Raw genomic sequence first — 17,240 nt, forward strand, 5'->3', positions numbered from 1 at the left:
AAGGAAGATAAAGCTTGTAGGATTTTTCTCTTATTATGAAAGTCATTATCCCTTCCATGCCATTCCCCAATATTGTTCTGCCTTAAAGTGCAAGATGTCATGTCAGGATTTTGTCTCTTCTTGTAATGGTTTTTTTGTTTTGTTTTTTGTTTGTTTTCCTTTTTGAGATTGGGTCTCACTATGTTGCCCAGGCTGTCTTGAACATCTGACCTCAGGCAATCCTCCTGTGTCAGTATCCTGAATAGCTGGGATTACAGATGTGTGCTGCTACACCTGCTTCTTGTCACGTTTGAAGAAACAACTGTGTTATCTTTCCATCATAATAGAAAGTTTTATTCAGTGTTTTCGAAAGATCCTCCCAAAAGTCTAGAATGATAAAACTTAGTTACTTTAAAGGGTATTTTCTAGTTCTTCTATTAAAATTTGTGTCATATCAGTTTTATAGACTGTAAATTATGTTTGAAAGGAGGGATAAAAGATGGTATACAGAAATACATTAAGATTAAAAGTAAATCTCAGTTCGTAACACTTTGCCTATTGTAAGTTGACCTTTCATTAATCATCTCATTTCTTCTCCCCCTTGTCTCCCTTTCTCTTCCTCTCCTCAGATTCTCACATGGCTTCTTTTTCTTCCTCTCTTTTTGTCTCCTTTGCCATTTTTGCTGTTAGTTGATGTCTCTATTGCTCTCTCTCTTTTTTTGATATTGTCTGGATTTTAGTGTCACCATTTTATGAAACAGATGAACACTTTAATGTTCAAAACCATCAGTTTTTTCAGGTAGATATTATCTAGTAAAGCTAAAGCAGTACTAATATGGATGCTAGTAAAAATAATGAACATTCTGTGTGCACTTTCTATGAGACACGTGCTGTGCTCTTATGGTTATTAACATGAGTCATTTTCATTGATACCTCCACTATATTCTGAGGAACGTATTATTAGGTTGTGGTAAAGTTGCTTGCCCTGGGTCTTTTCACTTATTGGTGGTCTCCAAGACCAGAATCTGTCTCTTGGGTCTGTACTTTGTAGCCCTATTTCTGCACCATTGTACTCTGCTGTGGGCAAGGTCTCATGTACTGGTTCTTTTTTATTTCCTTTTGTTATTTAATCAGTCTTTTTTCCACAATGTTTATGTGAAACTATGTAGAATAATGTTGTAATATTTGTGTCACTAATTTCACTTAGATTGTTATCTTTGATATATTACTATGAAGAATTTTTGTTTTGTTTTGTTGAAAATATAGAGTAGTATAGTTTGATGTCTTAAATGACAGTGTGATTTGTGGGATGAATGTTATCCTCATGGCCTAGAAAGTCATTCTATTCATTGTCCTCACTGTATTGAATGCAGTATATTATTAAACTGTATGTAGTTCAATTTAGATATCTCAAGTTGGAATTTCAGATACTTTTATAGTATGTCAACAATAACGATGGTGATAAGTTAGGCAGTTTTTATAAACATTGATCACCCAATTTAAACTAATTTAGTTAGGTGGGTAGAAAATTTGGTTTAAAATACATTCAGTAAATAAAAGGAGTTAAAAACCTGCTGTACAAATTAACTATTACAATTAAAGGAAATAATATTTGTTTATCATAAAATTTTGAAATTCTTGCTAGTAAATTTGAATTTTGTATTGCAATGAATTATTTAAAATTTTGACTTAGGATTATAATGGAGCTATTTGTTGTAATTTTTTTTTACTAGATAGGTAAATTGTTTTATGAATCAACCTGTTAGGATAACTTTTTTATGTTTAAGATAAGTTTAAAGTATTGGGGTGCCTTAGAAATCTGTCCCTGATCTTTTGTTCTTTTCATTATTTATGTAAAAACAGATGAATATATATGAAGGTGTCTGTTGCAGCACTGCCTGTAATGTTTAAGACTGGAAACAACCTTAAAGTCCATCATTAGAAGAGTGATTGAATAAATTATAGCACAGCCATACAAGGGGAATGTCTTACAGTCTTGAAAAGAATTACATAAATCCATGTTCTGACACATGAAGAAGTTCAAGATATAGTGTTACATAAAAGAATATGTTATAGAACAATTTGGATATCCCATTAATTTTTAAATGAATAATAAATGTGCGTTACATTTGACCATATGTGTGAGGGTTGGTTTCTGGGCTCTCTGTTCCAGTCTGTTGGTTTGTATATCTGTCTTTTTGCCAGGACCACACTATTTTGATTACCATTATTTTTTAGTAGGTTTTGAGATTGGGATTTGTGATGCATTCCACTTTGTTCTTTTTTTTTTTTCTTTAAAATTGTTTTGGATATTTGCAGTCCCTAGAGATTCCTTATGAATTTTAGGGTAGATTTTCATATTTCTGCAAATGTTAGGATTTTGATGGAATTCACATTGAGCCATTGGTTGTTTTGCATAGTGCAAACATCTTAAATAAGGAAACATTCGGTATACATGATTGCATGCATTTTTCAAAATTCATAGTGCTCTATACTTGAGATGATTATATTTTACTGCATGTAAACTATACCTCAATAAATGATTGCAAACCTTTGAAATATATATGTGTTTAAAAGCATACATGTAAGCATGGAGATACATGTATAAGCCCACACTTGTAAGGTAGAAGTCCCTACGATCATGATGTATTAGTGCACCCTTCATAAGCTCGTTCATTTTCATAGTTTATACAACAGTTTCTATGTTAATCACTCCCAAATCTGTATCTGGATTTGCAACAGCCTGTTGGAATCAAGCACTTGAATTTCCCAAGATAAGTTCCTTTAATCTTGTATAGTTTGGATCATGGTAAACGACGTGTCACCAGCCACCCATGTTGCCATGAAAACTTAGTTATCTTCATCATTTTTCCCTGAGTCTTTGACTGAAGTACATTAGTATTATATAAGCCTTTTATATACTTGGGCCCTGTGTTGAACTTTTAAAATATTAAAAGCTGCTCTTCCATAAGTATTAACTTCTGCTTAGAGTTTTCCACAAGACTGTCTTAATTGCTCATATTAATCAAGAAAGCTATTTTTAAAAACATTTGTGCAGTGCTTAACATTGTTTTGTAAATCTTTTAGTGTTTTATTATTTAATTTCTATTTATGTAATTAATAATCAGGCTCTTAGTATTTATCTCCTGTTAAACTTAATTCCCAATTTTCAGAGGTTATTACATTATTCAATTAAAGGGAGATAATACTGTTTATTAGTAAGAGTGGGATATTGTGTCTACTTGGTACATTTTGCACATCTATTAATATACCTGTTTTACATACACATTTTCCCAGGGCTTCAGCATGGCTTTGGAGTATATGTGGCCATTATGTGCAGGACAATGACTAATAGAAAGACACCAACACATACAGGTTTCTTCAATGAAACTAAAGGATACTACAGCTCATTGGCATAAACATAGCTGCAAGAGCAGAGACACAGTTGTGTGCTTTCAGTCAGGCAAGTTTCCTGGCTCCCAGTTCTCAAGAAGGCATACAGTTAAAAATGATATTGCTTGACACCCTTGAGGATACCATCAGGCCTTTGTGATCAACTCACTATCCTGTTTTCAAGAATCTTTATTTCCTCCTGACTCATCATAATGAGTTTGGGGGAGGTGCCCATCTATCTTCTCACCAAATATGAGTCAATGAAAATAACACAGTCCTTACTCATTTTCATGAATTGAGTGAATCCAAAGTCAGTTTTTTCAGCAAATCTCCCATAGGACAGCAGAAAGACCTTAGACCTACTTAAAGTCCAGTGCAGGAAACTTTTGGAAAGATTTTGTACTTCCCAGGGAATATCAGAATCAATGCTACCAAATAAATACTGGATGTTTGAGTTTTGAACCAAAACTTTTATTCTATTCTTGGAAGAATCTGTTATATCATTTTAATCTTAAAATGGCTACATTTTGAGAATGATAATTTATAGTTGAATTGTTTAAAAAATTTCATCATGACAAACCTGACAACAAGCAATGGGAAAGGATTACCTATTTAATAAATGATACTGGGAAAACTGGTTAGCCATATGCAGAAAATTGAAACTGCACCCCTTCTTCACACCTTATTAACAGTTAACTCAAGATGGATTAAAGGTTTAAATTAAAACCTAAAACTATAAAAACCCTAGAAGAAAATGTAGGCAATACAATTTAGGCAAAGATTTCATGATAAAATTGCCAAAAGCAATTGCAACAGAAGCAAAAATTAACAATGGCATCTAATTAAACTAAAGAGCTTCTGCGCAGCAAAAGAAACTGTCAGCAGAGTGAACAGGGAGCCTATAGTGTGGGAGGAAATCTTTGCTATCTATCCATTCGAGAAAGATCTAATATCCAGAATCTACAAGGAACTCAAATAAATTTACAAGAAAAAAAAATTTAACAATGGGCAAAGGACATAAACAGATACTGTTCAAAAGAAGACATTCATGCAACCAACAAACATATGAGGAAAGCTCAATATCACTGATCGTTAGAGAAATGCAAGTTAAAACCACAGTGAGATACCATCTCACGCCAGTCAGAATGGTGATTATTAAAAAGTTAAGAAACAACAGATGTTAGCAAGGTTGCAGAGAAATAGGAACACTTTTATACTGTTGATGGGAATGTAAATTAGTTCAACCATTGTGGAAGATGGTGTGGTGGTTCCTCAAAGATGTAGAACCAGAAATCCCATTACCAGGTATATACCCAAAAAAATATTAAAAATTCTTTTACAAAGATACATGCACACATATGTTCATTGCAGCACTATTCACAATAGCAAAGACACGAAATCAACCCAAATGCTCATCAGTGATAGACTGGATAAAGAAAATGTGGTATACCATGGAATACTATACAGCCATAAAAAGGAATGAGATCATGTCCTTTGCTGGTACATGGATGAAGCTGGAAGCCATAATCCTCAGCAAACTAGTGCAAGAACAGAAAACCAAACACCATATGTTCTCACTTATAAGTGGGAGCTGAACAATGAGATCACATAGACATAGGGAGGGGACAACACACACTGGGGCCTGTCACGGGGTGGAATGGAGGGAGGAAGAGTATTAGGAAAAATAGCTAATGCATGCTGGGCTTAATACCTAGGTGATGTGTTGATAGGTGCAGCAAACCACTATGGCATGCATTACCTGTGTAACAGATCTGCACAACCTGCACATGTACCCAGGAACTAAAAGTAAAAAAAAAAAAATTCAACATGAGAAATCTTAATAATTATTTGTAATTCTTTATAGGCTTTCATTTGTATCCCTATTGCTGAATCCTTATTTAATGTTTTCTGTTATAAAATTAGTGATGCATTTGTAATTATGTCATTTTTATTTGATAATTTTAATCTTTTTAATAGAGTTAATTGGTTATTTGGTGACAAATAATTTTTAAAAGCACTCACTGTATTGGAAATGCAATCATTTGTAAAATGAATAGAGTTTAGCCATAACTTTCTTACATACGCCCAATAGTCAGACGATATAAAGGAAATAGATATTCGTTAGGACCCCAATATATATGTGTGTTTTTTCTACACAAAGAAGAAAAAAGTTTAAGATTCCAGTAATAAATATTAGAACAGAGTTTAACAGAGACACCTCCTCCCTTCCCTTTTTGTTGAATAGAAAAAAGATGAAAATGTCTGTTTTCTTTGTGTTCTAACGGATGTCATAACATCTTGCAAAGCTGCAATAGTTAAAACAGGGTAACACGGCTGAGGAGAGATCTGTAGAACATAAAGCTCAAAACCAAACCCAAGTTTATATAATTTTATAAATATATTTGATTTATTACCCAAATAAGTTTAGGACATGTGAAAAATTAAAACTGTTATTTCATATCACTATCGACTTTCAGACAGGTCAAAAGTGGGCACAAGTTATATCAGGTGCTCTAGCTACTATAAGAGACCATGGAACTATCCAGCCTGTTGAGAAGGCAGGGCAGGGGTGAGAAGGAATACATGTTACAGTATAATTATTTGTTATCTAAAATCTCCTATTAGAATAGAAATTCCAAGGGATAGGGACTTTGGTTGCTCACACTAGAATGTCATCTGCCACATAAAGGTACTCCATTTTTTTAAATGAATGAAATGTACACATTCAGTTTTGTATCCTCCCTTTGTTTACTTTATATCATGCTTAGTTTTATGTTGCCATTATAGCCATCATTATAAATAGCAGCAAAATATTTCATCACATGCCCCATAATTTACATAATCGTTCCCCTAATATTTTATATTTCTCTTGCTTAAGTGTTTACTGTTATACATAATGCTGTCATGAATATGTTTCTGCTTATAATCTTTTTAATACTGACAATTATTTTGATAGGATAACTTCTTAGAAATAACCTTACTAGGTTAAAAGATATGAACATGTATTTTGGCTCCTGATACAAATTTCCAGTACCCCTTATTTAATAGCAAATACATAATTAATGTCAGTTATTTCAGTTGGTATATGAATTACCCTGTGTTTCAGAGCCAGGAAGTCCTGCTGTTCTCGTAAAAGTGCTTTGTAGATTTTTATTCATTCGAACATTTACCTTGGAATTCTGAATCCTCATAAATAATACATTCAGAGAAGTGGAGAAAGGCAATTCGTTTTGAGTCAACACAAACTGACAGCAAGATAATGTATTCTTGTGTCATAAAATATTGAGAAAATGGGAAGACAATAACTGGTATTAATTACTGAGAGGGCTTAAACATGCCAATTAAGTAGGAAATAAGGAGACGTCTTGGTGAATATTGAAGATAGGCCTATTATCTTCTTTACTCGTTTCCTGCCCTTTTTTTTTTTTTTTTTTTGGCCGGGTGGGGGATCAGGGAGGCTTGTGTTTTTAATTTATTCATTCTAGAATTTATGATCTTCTGTGTCTTTTCAACTTTATTTCCCAAAGAAGAAATTATCAAATTGGTGTCAATTTATGCCTGTATCCTGGAATGTTGGGATTTATATTTTCCTTATAAGAAAGTTTCTTATTTATAGTTTCTTATAAAGAAACAATAAATCCCAACATTCCAGGATACAAGGATAAATATTTATATATAACTATTTATGCACCCCTTTAAAATTGTACATTTTTGTTGAATGTCAGTGAAAGCTTTGTCTTCCTGCCTGCTACAGTCAGGATCTGCTGGTATTCTTGTACCTCAGCTTCTCCTTTGCCTGAGAACACATTATTTAAGCCTTCTTCATTTCACAGTAATTGGTCATTAACATTTCCTCCCCTTGACTCAGAAGTCCTAAACCTTCAAAGTAGAACTTCTGGCCATAAATACAATAATGTACCCATAATGGAGATTTTTTTTTTTCTTTGTGAGCTCTCATGGAAAACTTATACACAAAATCAGGAAGTTAAAGCCCATTTCAATTATTTTACATGATCAATATTATGCAGGCTGTGCTATCTAATCTGACGTAATAAAAATAGAACTTAACAAGAAAAAGGAAAAGATATATGTAGAGAGAAATTCTAAATCACACCTGTAAACAGCTGAATAATAGTAAAAACAGCACTTGGCAAATTTATGAAGTGCTGTAGGTAAAGGGTTTAAAGCAAATTTATAGTCACAAATGCTTGCCCAGAATGGAAGAAAGGCTTAAAATTAATGACCATGCATTCAACTTAAAATTTTAAACAGCAGGGTTAAAATAGATAAATTGGAATAATGTAGCAAAGAGCAGAACGTAATAAAATAAAAAACAAACATGAAGTAGAGAGGATCGTCAAAGTCAAATGACAGGAGTTTGAAAAGAACAATAAAAGTGACGAACCTCTGTCACGTTTAAAAATGGAAAAAATAAAACATTAAGAATGAGGAAAGACGTAACAGATGCTATAAGGATTCAAAGATAAAAAAATTCACAACTTTGTAAAAGTACTTTTGAAAAACTTAGACAAAATAAATAACGTAAAACTTAGTGCTTATCAAAATTCACTCAAGGAGAAAGAGAAAACCTGAGTAGTTCTATAGCTACACCTAATAAAGAAATTGCTTCATTAGCAAGTATCTTCCCATACAGAAATATCAGGTTTGAACAGTTTAATAGGTGAGTTATCGGAACGGATAATTATCATTTTTTGACAAACTCGGATAATAAAAATATAGCACTTTTCAACTTATTCAATAAAACCAAACATGGAGAACGCAAGAAAGTAAATCTACAGGCTAGTCTCAATAATGGATGTTATATAAAAGGCTGAACAAAGTATTAGCCTACTCATTCGAGTATTTTTTTAATTAAGTTTATCTCAAGAAAGGAAGACAATAGAGTAGTCTATAATTACAGATTCTTTCAATAAATGTAGGGAAATGTTTGATAAACTAGAGCACTCATTTCTGGATCTTTCTATATGTGCGAATGTATGTATATATGCACATATGTTATATACATATGTATATGATATTGTGATGTATATATTAATGTATGTTATGTATATGATATTATTATGTATATTATGTATGGATATTAGGATTATGTTATATATGATATTGTGATGTATGTGATATGAATGAGATATGTATATATGTATATACATACCATATCTCCATATATAATTGTGATATATATTTTTATATATTATGTATATATTATATGCATATATTACATATATACACACATATATTCTGATATATTTATGTGTGTGTCTAATAAATATGGGAATTTCTTTTAACTATAAAAGACTATCTACCAAAAACCTAGGGCAATTATCACACTTAGAGGTAAAACATTGAAAATATTCCCTTTAAGAAGAAATTCAAGGGAGTGATAAATATAAAATTCAGGGTGCTAGCTGCTTCAGAGTAGTGAGGGTGGAGAGGAGAGGAAGATGAGACCAGGGGCACACGAGGGCTTTCCTGATGTTCTAGTACATTCCCCATTTTACCTGAATGGCAGGAATGTTGGTTTTCACTTTATCATTATTCTTTAACTGAATCTCATTTTATGGACACTTTAAAAATATATCGTTGTATAAAAATATTCTAATGTATAAATGAGAAATGTGCTATAGTGATAAATATTGTAGAATAGTTTTTGAATATACGAATATACTTGTCTGTGAAGGATCAAAGGTAAAAGATAGTTTTCTGGAAGTTCATGGAACCATGAGTGAACAGTTTTTTTTCTTCCCCCGCATTCATTGTTATTTGTCTTATTCTATCCAGCAAAGTGGAATTGGAATGCATTTCAGAAGGGCCAGGTTAAAAGACAAAGCTCACTTTTCTGTTTGAAGAATCATGTGTTGCAGAAGGTTGGGAATTGCAAATGAACATTTAGTATAAATACTTTCAAAGGATTTTGAAACTAAAAGAAAAAATATCAATGTAGTACATAGAAGTTTTTTGGGGAGAATTTTGAAAAGCACATTCTACAGAAAATTATTAGACTGTTTCTATATGACTATCAAAAATCTTCTACTTCAGTTATAAGAAAATGTCTCCCAAGGTTATTAGTCTTCTAAATTTAACCATGTGACATTAAATTAAAAAGGGTACGTCATGAGAATTAGCTCCCAGGCTGTTAACCAGATTGCCTGACTATATTCAAGGCTTGAGATTCCATACACTAAATTGAGAATTTTTCTTTATGCCTTATTTTGGTTCTGAATCTATTTTTGTTTTCTGTTTTACTGTTGCTTTATGTAAACCATCTTAATTATATGAAATGGCAAAAAGACTCTTTGCTAACCCCATTCTGGAAGTCTAAAATAGAAATTAAGCTGCTTTTCTTCCCTAATTGAATCTTCTCTTCCCTCTGGCATATGATGTTTCAAAAAAACAGACTTCATCTAGATGCTAGCTTCTTCAGTCATTGAAATGGTCTCTGCTTTACTGTACACATTTATAAATGCTGTAATAGGAGAGGAAGGCAATCACAATTTTTTGTTCAATTTTTATTACACTTGCTTTACTGAGTTTTCTGTATGTTGTAAGCTCTCTGAATGAGATTTATAAAATAAAATATAGACAGCTCCATGAAAATGGTGAATTGTTTTGTTTTTTCAAGATAGCATAAGAAAATTGATATTTATTTGTTGTTTTATTTTTAACATGAATCTGTATTTTGTTAAATCTCATTTTTTTCTCTTCTGTGGTATTTTGCTCAATGGCATCTTCTTCATGCTGTGCTGTTTCATTGCATCTGATCTCACAGAGTTGTGAGAAATATTGATAAGATTTTTTAATATCAGGTGTATGCCAGTTAAGTTTGTAAATCAGCTAGAATGAACTGGTCTGCAGTAAAGACAAGATGCTATTAATTAAAACACAAGCCAAGAAAACATGTTATTTTGTTGTGATGATTTTAAAAGCCAGATATCAACAGACTTATTCCCTTCCAAGAGAATGTAGTGTGAAATTAACTACAAAACATTCAGATTCTTATGATGCATATTTCTTTCTTTTTGACAGGAGCTTTAAAAGTCATATAAAGTAATAGATCTGAGATAATTATGCTTACTTTAAAAAATATATAATGTTTAATAAAGGTCTGTCAAAAAGAAATGGGGTAAAGTCTTTAGTATATAAAAGTCATTTTCTGAGAAACTATCTCTTATGTAAACAAACTCTGAGCAACTTTTCCCAGCTGCCAGTAAAAATGGTGCTATAATTTGCATTTGAATTAATAAATAGATTTCAATAGCTACAACTATATTGCTTTACCTTAACCTAGATTCTCATAACATGCTATTTTTTGTAGTCCAACATGCTAATTTTTTGAACAGCTGAGTAACTATTACAAGCTGTAAAGCTTATTGTTCTTTTCCTTCTTGACTGTGCCATCTGCTAGAAACAAAAGCAAAGATAAAAAGCTCATTGAGCACAGAAGATTCTGTATTGTTTAATTTACCTTCTATGGAGACACATCTCCTTGGGGAAAAAAATTAATACTGCATTTTAAGAAACATTTGTGTTGCTTCATTACAGATGGGGGACTCAAGGAGATTTCACCACCACCCATCCTCGGCCTGTGGTCAAAGTGAAACTCTTCACAGAAAGCACTGGAGTTCTGGCCCTGGAAGATAAAGAACTGGGAAGGGTGAGTTGTGGTCAGCCTGTGTGTCCAGGGTAGAACAGTTTTAACTTCTTTAGATTCATCATTAAGGTAGACCAGTATGCAGTATGTGAACTTTATGTTCATAAATTACATAAAATCATTTGTTATTTCCCACAAGCCCAGTTTACACCTCTAATTTATTAAATCTAATTGTCTGTAACACAGAAAGTATTGTGATAGGATTTGGTTTTGTAAGGGGTAAATACAAATTCCTTGCCACCAACTCGGTCATTCTTACACGTGTGCTCCACTGGCCATTGAATGTGAATGGTGCTGGCCACCTTCAAAGGGTAATTCTCATGTAATGTATTTCTATCCCTGGGTTCAAAGGATCATCTTTATATTTGAAGTCATCTGCTCTTCATGTTCATTGTGATTAATCACAGAACATCTCCAAAGTGCATCTATCTCTTTTATCTTTTCCGTTTTCCCCATGAAAAGGCCTTTCTCTCACATCTTTTAACATTAAATTGTTCTTTTCCTGTAGTCACCTCTTCATACCTAGAATGTATTTACCTTCTAATCTCAGTATACCCTTACTATACTCAGCTTGTGCTGGCAGTAAAAGCATTAACATTAGGTAAATCTGTGTGAAAGGTCATCTTCAGACTTACAAATGAAGTAGGTGTTCTAATTGAGTAGGCTATATAAAGATGTCTTCTGTAATGTGAATTTTCTAATGTTTGTTTACTTTTATTTTTATTTTTATTTTTTGAGACAGAGTCTTGCTCTGTTGCCTAGGCTGGAGTACGGTGGCATAACCTCAGCTCATTGCAACTCACCTACCAGATTCAAGCGATTCTCGTGCCTCAGACTCCCAAGTAGCTAGGACCACAGGCACATGCCACCTTGTCTGGCTAAATTGTGTATTTTTAGTAGAGACAGGGTTTCACCATCTTGGCCAGGTTGGTCTTGGACTCCTGGCCTCAAGTGATCCACTTACCTCAGCCTCCCAAAATGCTGGGATTACAAGCATGAGCCACCACACTCAACCTCTGTAATGTGAATCTATCTTACCCAGACCTGAAGACTGTATTCAGAGATATTTTCCAGAAAATAAAACCTTCAGAAATCTTACTTGAAAATTTCTGGTATTAATGGACTACTTGTACAGTGCTAGATGCAAAAAGATGCTAGGATCATTCTGTATACTAGAATTCTTTTAAAAAACTGAAGTCAGGATTTCTATTAGTTTCAGAACCTCTTCTACCTCCTTTACACTCTTGGAATTTTTCCATTTCTAGGGATTTTGCAAGTCTGTATCTACACTCCAGAGATTTTGAGTCTTCATTCATAATCCAGATTTTCTCTTCCGTTTTCTTGATATGTGTATTTGTTAATACCTAAGAGAGCTGTGTTACTGCTCATTCAGTCATGTGCTTATGAATTTGTGCGTTTGTTTTCATTGAACAAAGGTGTACAGGTAGCATAATCTAATACAAGAGCTTTGGAGACAGCATATGGTCTTTTTATTATTCAGAGTTTTTCATTTAAATTATTATATTTTAAAGGTAAAATTAATGTTACTTATTGTAATTATATCTCACTATTTAACAGCAGCCATTTTAAGTCTAATGCTATAAGTAACTCTTGAGCTATTTTTAATTTGTTTATCAGCTGGTCAAATAATATAGTTAAGCAGTTTCTAAATTTGATACATAAGTGACATATATATACACATAAGTGACATATATATATATTCGATACAATTTTATATCTGAAAACCGCTTATGCTCCCTTGCTCTCTTCATACTAGAAAGACAACTTTTCTGTCTATTGCAGGGTTTCCCAACCTTAGCACTATTGATGTTTTGAGCAGGGAAATTCTTTGTTGTCAGGTGCTTTTCTGTGTATTTTATAATGTTTAACAATATCCATAACCTCTAGTCAAATAAAAAATGTCTCCAGATATTGCTAAATGTCTCCTGGAGGGTGGAACAAAATCAACCCTGCCTGAGAACCATTAATGTGTGCTAAAGACCTCAATAGGTTCCAAGATTATAAATATCATTTGTGTCTAATGACTTACAAATTGTTACCATTTTTCTTGTAGATTCAGATTTGTGTATCCAACTTCCATAAGCAATATTTCCAATTGTATATTGATATCTCAAACCACATATTTTCAAAATAGAACTTATGACTTATATCCCCATAAAGCCTTCCATAGAGGCAATTATTAAATAAGCCTGTAACCTAGACATCTCCCTTGTTTCTCCTTTTCTCACCCTAGCACCAGATCCATTTGCAACTTTTTTGAGCTTTTACTGTATTTGTTCTGAATCCATCCATATATTAATATCCCCATTACACTAATTCAAGGCACCATCATTTCACATAAAGAGTCTGTTTACTATTTTCCCATTTACCACCTTGTCCTCTCTGATTTGACTTTCACACCTCAGTCACCATGATCTATTTAAAATTCAAAACAAATCACAACATTCCTTAAAATATTCCAATGTCTTCCAATTTATTTGGACTAAAAATCAGACTCATTATAGTGTAGCAGGCCCGACAGGAGTTCTCAGGTGTGGCCCTGCATGTTAGATATGCAAATTCTCAGGCCCCACTCTAGATCTGCTGAGTCAGAAACCCTAGGGGTGCAGGGCTACCCTCTGTTTTAATAAGCCCTCCTAATGATTTTAAGACACACCAAAGTTGGAGAATCCCTGATCTGCATGAACTGACTTCTGTCTCCAAATTCATCTTCTGTTACAACCTCCTTGCCTACTGTCATTCTTTCCTTACACCATGCTTTCTTTCTTTTCCTCAAACATTGTAGACTCATACCTGCTTTAGACTTTAGGTCTTTACATGTGTTTTAATCTGAACACACATGTGCACACACAGAATTGGAAAAAAATTGGTGTTCATCTCTGGATGGTAGAGCTATTGGTTATATATATACACACACACACACACACACACACGTATATATATATGTGCACACATTACCAATAATGTATATTGTTGGTATACATATTAAGTATATACAAAAGTATATATATATACTTTTCTAATTAGAACAAATAACTTCTTTTAAGTTAAAACAAAAAGGCTTACATGATCTGACATCTGTAGATAAGGTTTTATGAATAGTATATTTGGGGAGCTTGGTTTTTAACATGAAGTTTTTTAAATTAAAAATTTCAGTAGCATTTAAATTTGAAAGCGAACAACAGAGCACTTAAAGTAGGTTTATACCACAGCAAGATACCACTGTACACCTACTAAAATGGCGAAAATACAGAAAAACTGACAATAACAAATGCTTGTAAGAATGCAGAACAGAAACTCTTACTCATTGCTGGTGATGATGCAAAATTGTGCAGTCACTTTGGAAGACAACTTGCCAGTTTTTTGTATAAAGTTAAACATAGACTTGCTATACAATCCAAAATTTGTACTCCTAGGTATTTACCAAAGGGTTTATAAAGGTTGTGTCTACACAAAAATCTGTGTGTGAATGTTTAAATAGCTTTATTCTTAATCACTAAAACTTGGAAGCAACCAAGATGTTCTTTAGTCGGCGAATGAATAAAACCATGGCACATCCATAAAATGAAATACTATTCAATGATAGAAACAACTATTAATGCAGTGGCATAGTTGAATGTAAATGCAAATGGAAGAAGTCAAACCCAAAAGATGACATATTTTATTATTCCATTCATTCTAGAAAATTATAGGGATAAACAATAGTTGCAAGTTTGCCAGGAATTAAACTGAGGTAGGTTGTCAGCCAGAAAGGGATACACAGGGGACTTTTAGAGTGAAGGAACTGTTCTGTATGGTACTGTGTGTTATATGCAGTATTAGCCCACTCTCACGCTGCTGTGAAGAAATACCTAAGACTAGGTAATTTATAAAGAAAAGAAGTTTAATTGACTCAGTTCTGCATGGCTAGGGAAGCCTCAGGAAACTTACAGTCATGGTGGAAGGCATCTCTTCACAGGGTGGCAGGAGAGAGAATAAGTGCAAGAAGGGGAAATGCCAGAAGCTTATAAAACTGCCAGATCAGGCCGGGCACGGTGGCTCACGCCTGTAATCCCAGCATTTTGGGAGGCCAAGGCAGAGGATCACCTGAGGTCAGGAGTTCAAAACCAGACTGGCCAACATGGTGAAACCCTATCCCTACTAAAAATACAGAAAATTGTCCACAGAAAATTGCTGGTGGGCGCCTGTAATCCCAGCTACTCAGGAGGCTAAGGCAGGAGAATCACTTGAACCCGAGAGGCAGAGGTTTCAGTGAGCCAAGATCACACCACTGGGCAACAGAGCAAGACTCCATCTCAAAAAAAAAAAAAAAAAGAAAGAAAGAAAAAGAAAGAAATCAGATCTCCTGAGACCCACTCACTATCACAAGAACAGCATCAAGGAAACCACCCCCGTGATCCAGTTACCTCCACCTGGTTTCTCCCCTGACCTGTGGAAATTATGGGGATTATGGGAATTACAATTCAAGATAAGATTTGGGTGGGGACACAAAGCCTAACCATATCAGATGCATACTTGTATTTGCCAAGACCTATAGAACTTTATGTTACAAAGAATGTACATTAATGTATGCATAGTAGTATGAACATACACACTTCCCTAATGTACACATCAACCAGCAGCATCAAAAGGATGCCAGCATAGAATACAGACTGAGACAGATGAAATTAGTTGTACTGTACAGGTATGACATAGCTCCACTGAAAGGGGTGATGAGAAAAGAAACAGACCTAAGTAACATAAGAGGGAAACATAGGCTGCCAATACTCTCTTGATAACCAAGTGATGAAGATAACCACTACCACTGATGTCATGTAGATATCCTATGCTCTCTACTATGGTTTGAGAAGGGACACTGTCCCTATGGTATTCTTGCCGCAAACCCCACCAAAACCCAGGTTAATCATCAGACAAACACAGATTGGTGACATTATACAGGATAATTGGCCAGTACTCTTCCAGACTGTCAAGGTCGTAAAAAAGAAAAGTGAGAAACTGTCACAGATCAGAGGAGACTAAGGAGACATGACAACAAAATGCAATATGCTGTCCTGGGTTGGACCTTGGAACAGAAAGAAGGCATTGATGAACAAACTTGTGAAATCCAGATAAAATCTGGAATTCAATTAATAGTAATGTGCCAATGTAAGTTTCTTGGTTTTAACAAATGTACCATGGTAATGCATGCTGTTCATTCTGAGGGAAATTGAGTATACAGGAACTCTCTATACTATCTTTGCAACTTTTCTGTAAATCTTAAATTATTCTAAAATATAAAATGTCTGTAATGTTTATTATAAACATTTATAATAAAGGCTTTTAAATATTTTATGAAATTCCTCAGCATATACTGTTTAAGAAATTAACATTTCTGTCCAGGTGCAGTAGCTCATTCCTGTAATCCCAACACTTTGGGAGGCTGAGGCAGGCAGATCACCTGAGTTCAGGAGTTCACCTTGTCAACATGGTGAAAGCCCGTCTCTACTAAAAATACAAATATTATCTGGGTGTGGTTGTGCACACCTATAATCCCACCTACTTGGGAGGCTGAGGCAGGAGAATCGCTTGAACCCAGGACAGGGAGGTTGCAGTGAGCCAAGATCGCACCTCTGTACTTCAGCCTGGGTGACAGAGTGAGACTCCGTCTCAAAAAAAAAAAAAAAAAAAAGGAAAACAAAAGGAAAGAAAAAGAATTGAACATTTCCTTACGTCAGTTCAATTTCTTCATTACACCAAAGAAATTTAATATTGATTCAGAAATATGTGGTATGCAGTCAATATTCAGAGTTCCCTAATTATCCCAACATGTCTATAAAAACTGATATTCTCCTCCCATCTAGGATACAATCCAGGATCATACATTGCATTGGGTTTTTGTGGCTCTTCAGTCTCCTTTATTTTAGATGCCCCTACCACCTTTTTTTTTTTACTTTTATTATAGTGATTTTTTTAAGCATCCACATTAGTCTTATACGATGTTCTTTATTCTGGATTTGTCTTATTTTTTTCATGACTGGTTTCAGGTAAACATCTTTGGCAAGAATCCAGCTACATAATGTTTTATGCTTCTCAATGCATCTTATCAAAAGTTATAGATTGACAGTTTTTCCCAGTATTGGGGATTTTAATTAAGTATTATCACTTGGTTAAGGTGGCATCTGCCAGTTCTCTCCATCAT

General features: G+C 34.0%; 1 protein-coding gene across 9 annotated transcripts in view; it reads left to right on the forward strand.

Moving 5' to 3' along the window:
- Positions 1-17,240, forward strand: part of CADPS2 (Ca++-dependent secretion activator 2) — a 563,764-nt gene that overhangs the window by 290,141 nt on the left and 256,383 nt on the right. For all 9 annotated transcript variants that reach the window (XM_011995959.1, XM_011995960.1, XM_011995964.1 and 6 more), the window contains exon 7: positions 10,933-11,044. In XM_011995959.1, coding sequence (XP_011851349.1) covers positions 10,933-11,044 — 112 coding nt within the window. The remainder of the gene's footprint in view (positions 1-10,932; positions 11,045-17,240) is intronic.

The sequence above is a fragment of the Mandrillus leucophaeus genome, unplaced genomic scaffold (genome assembly GCF_000951045.1).
Source record: "Mandrillus leucophaeus isolate KB7577 unplaced genomic scaffold, Mleu.le_1.0 Scaffold5, whole genome shotgun sequence".
Lineage (NCBI taxonomy): Eukaryota > Metazoa > Chordata > Mammalia > Primates > Cercopithecidae > Mandrillus > Mandrillus leucophaeus.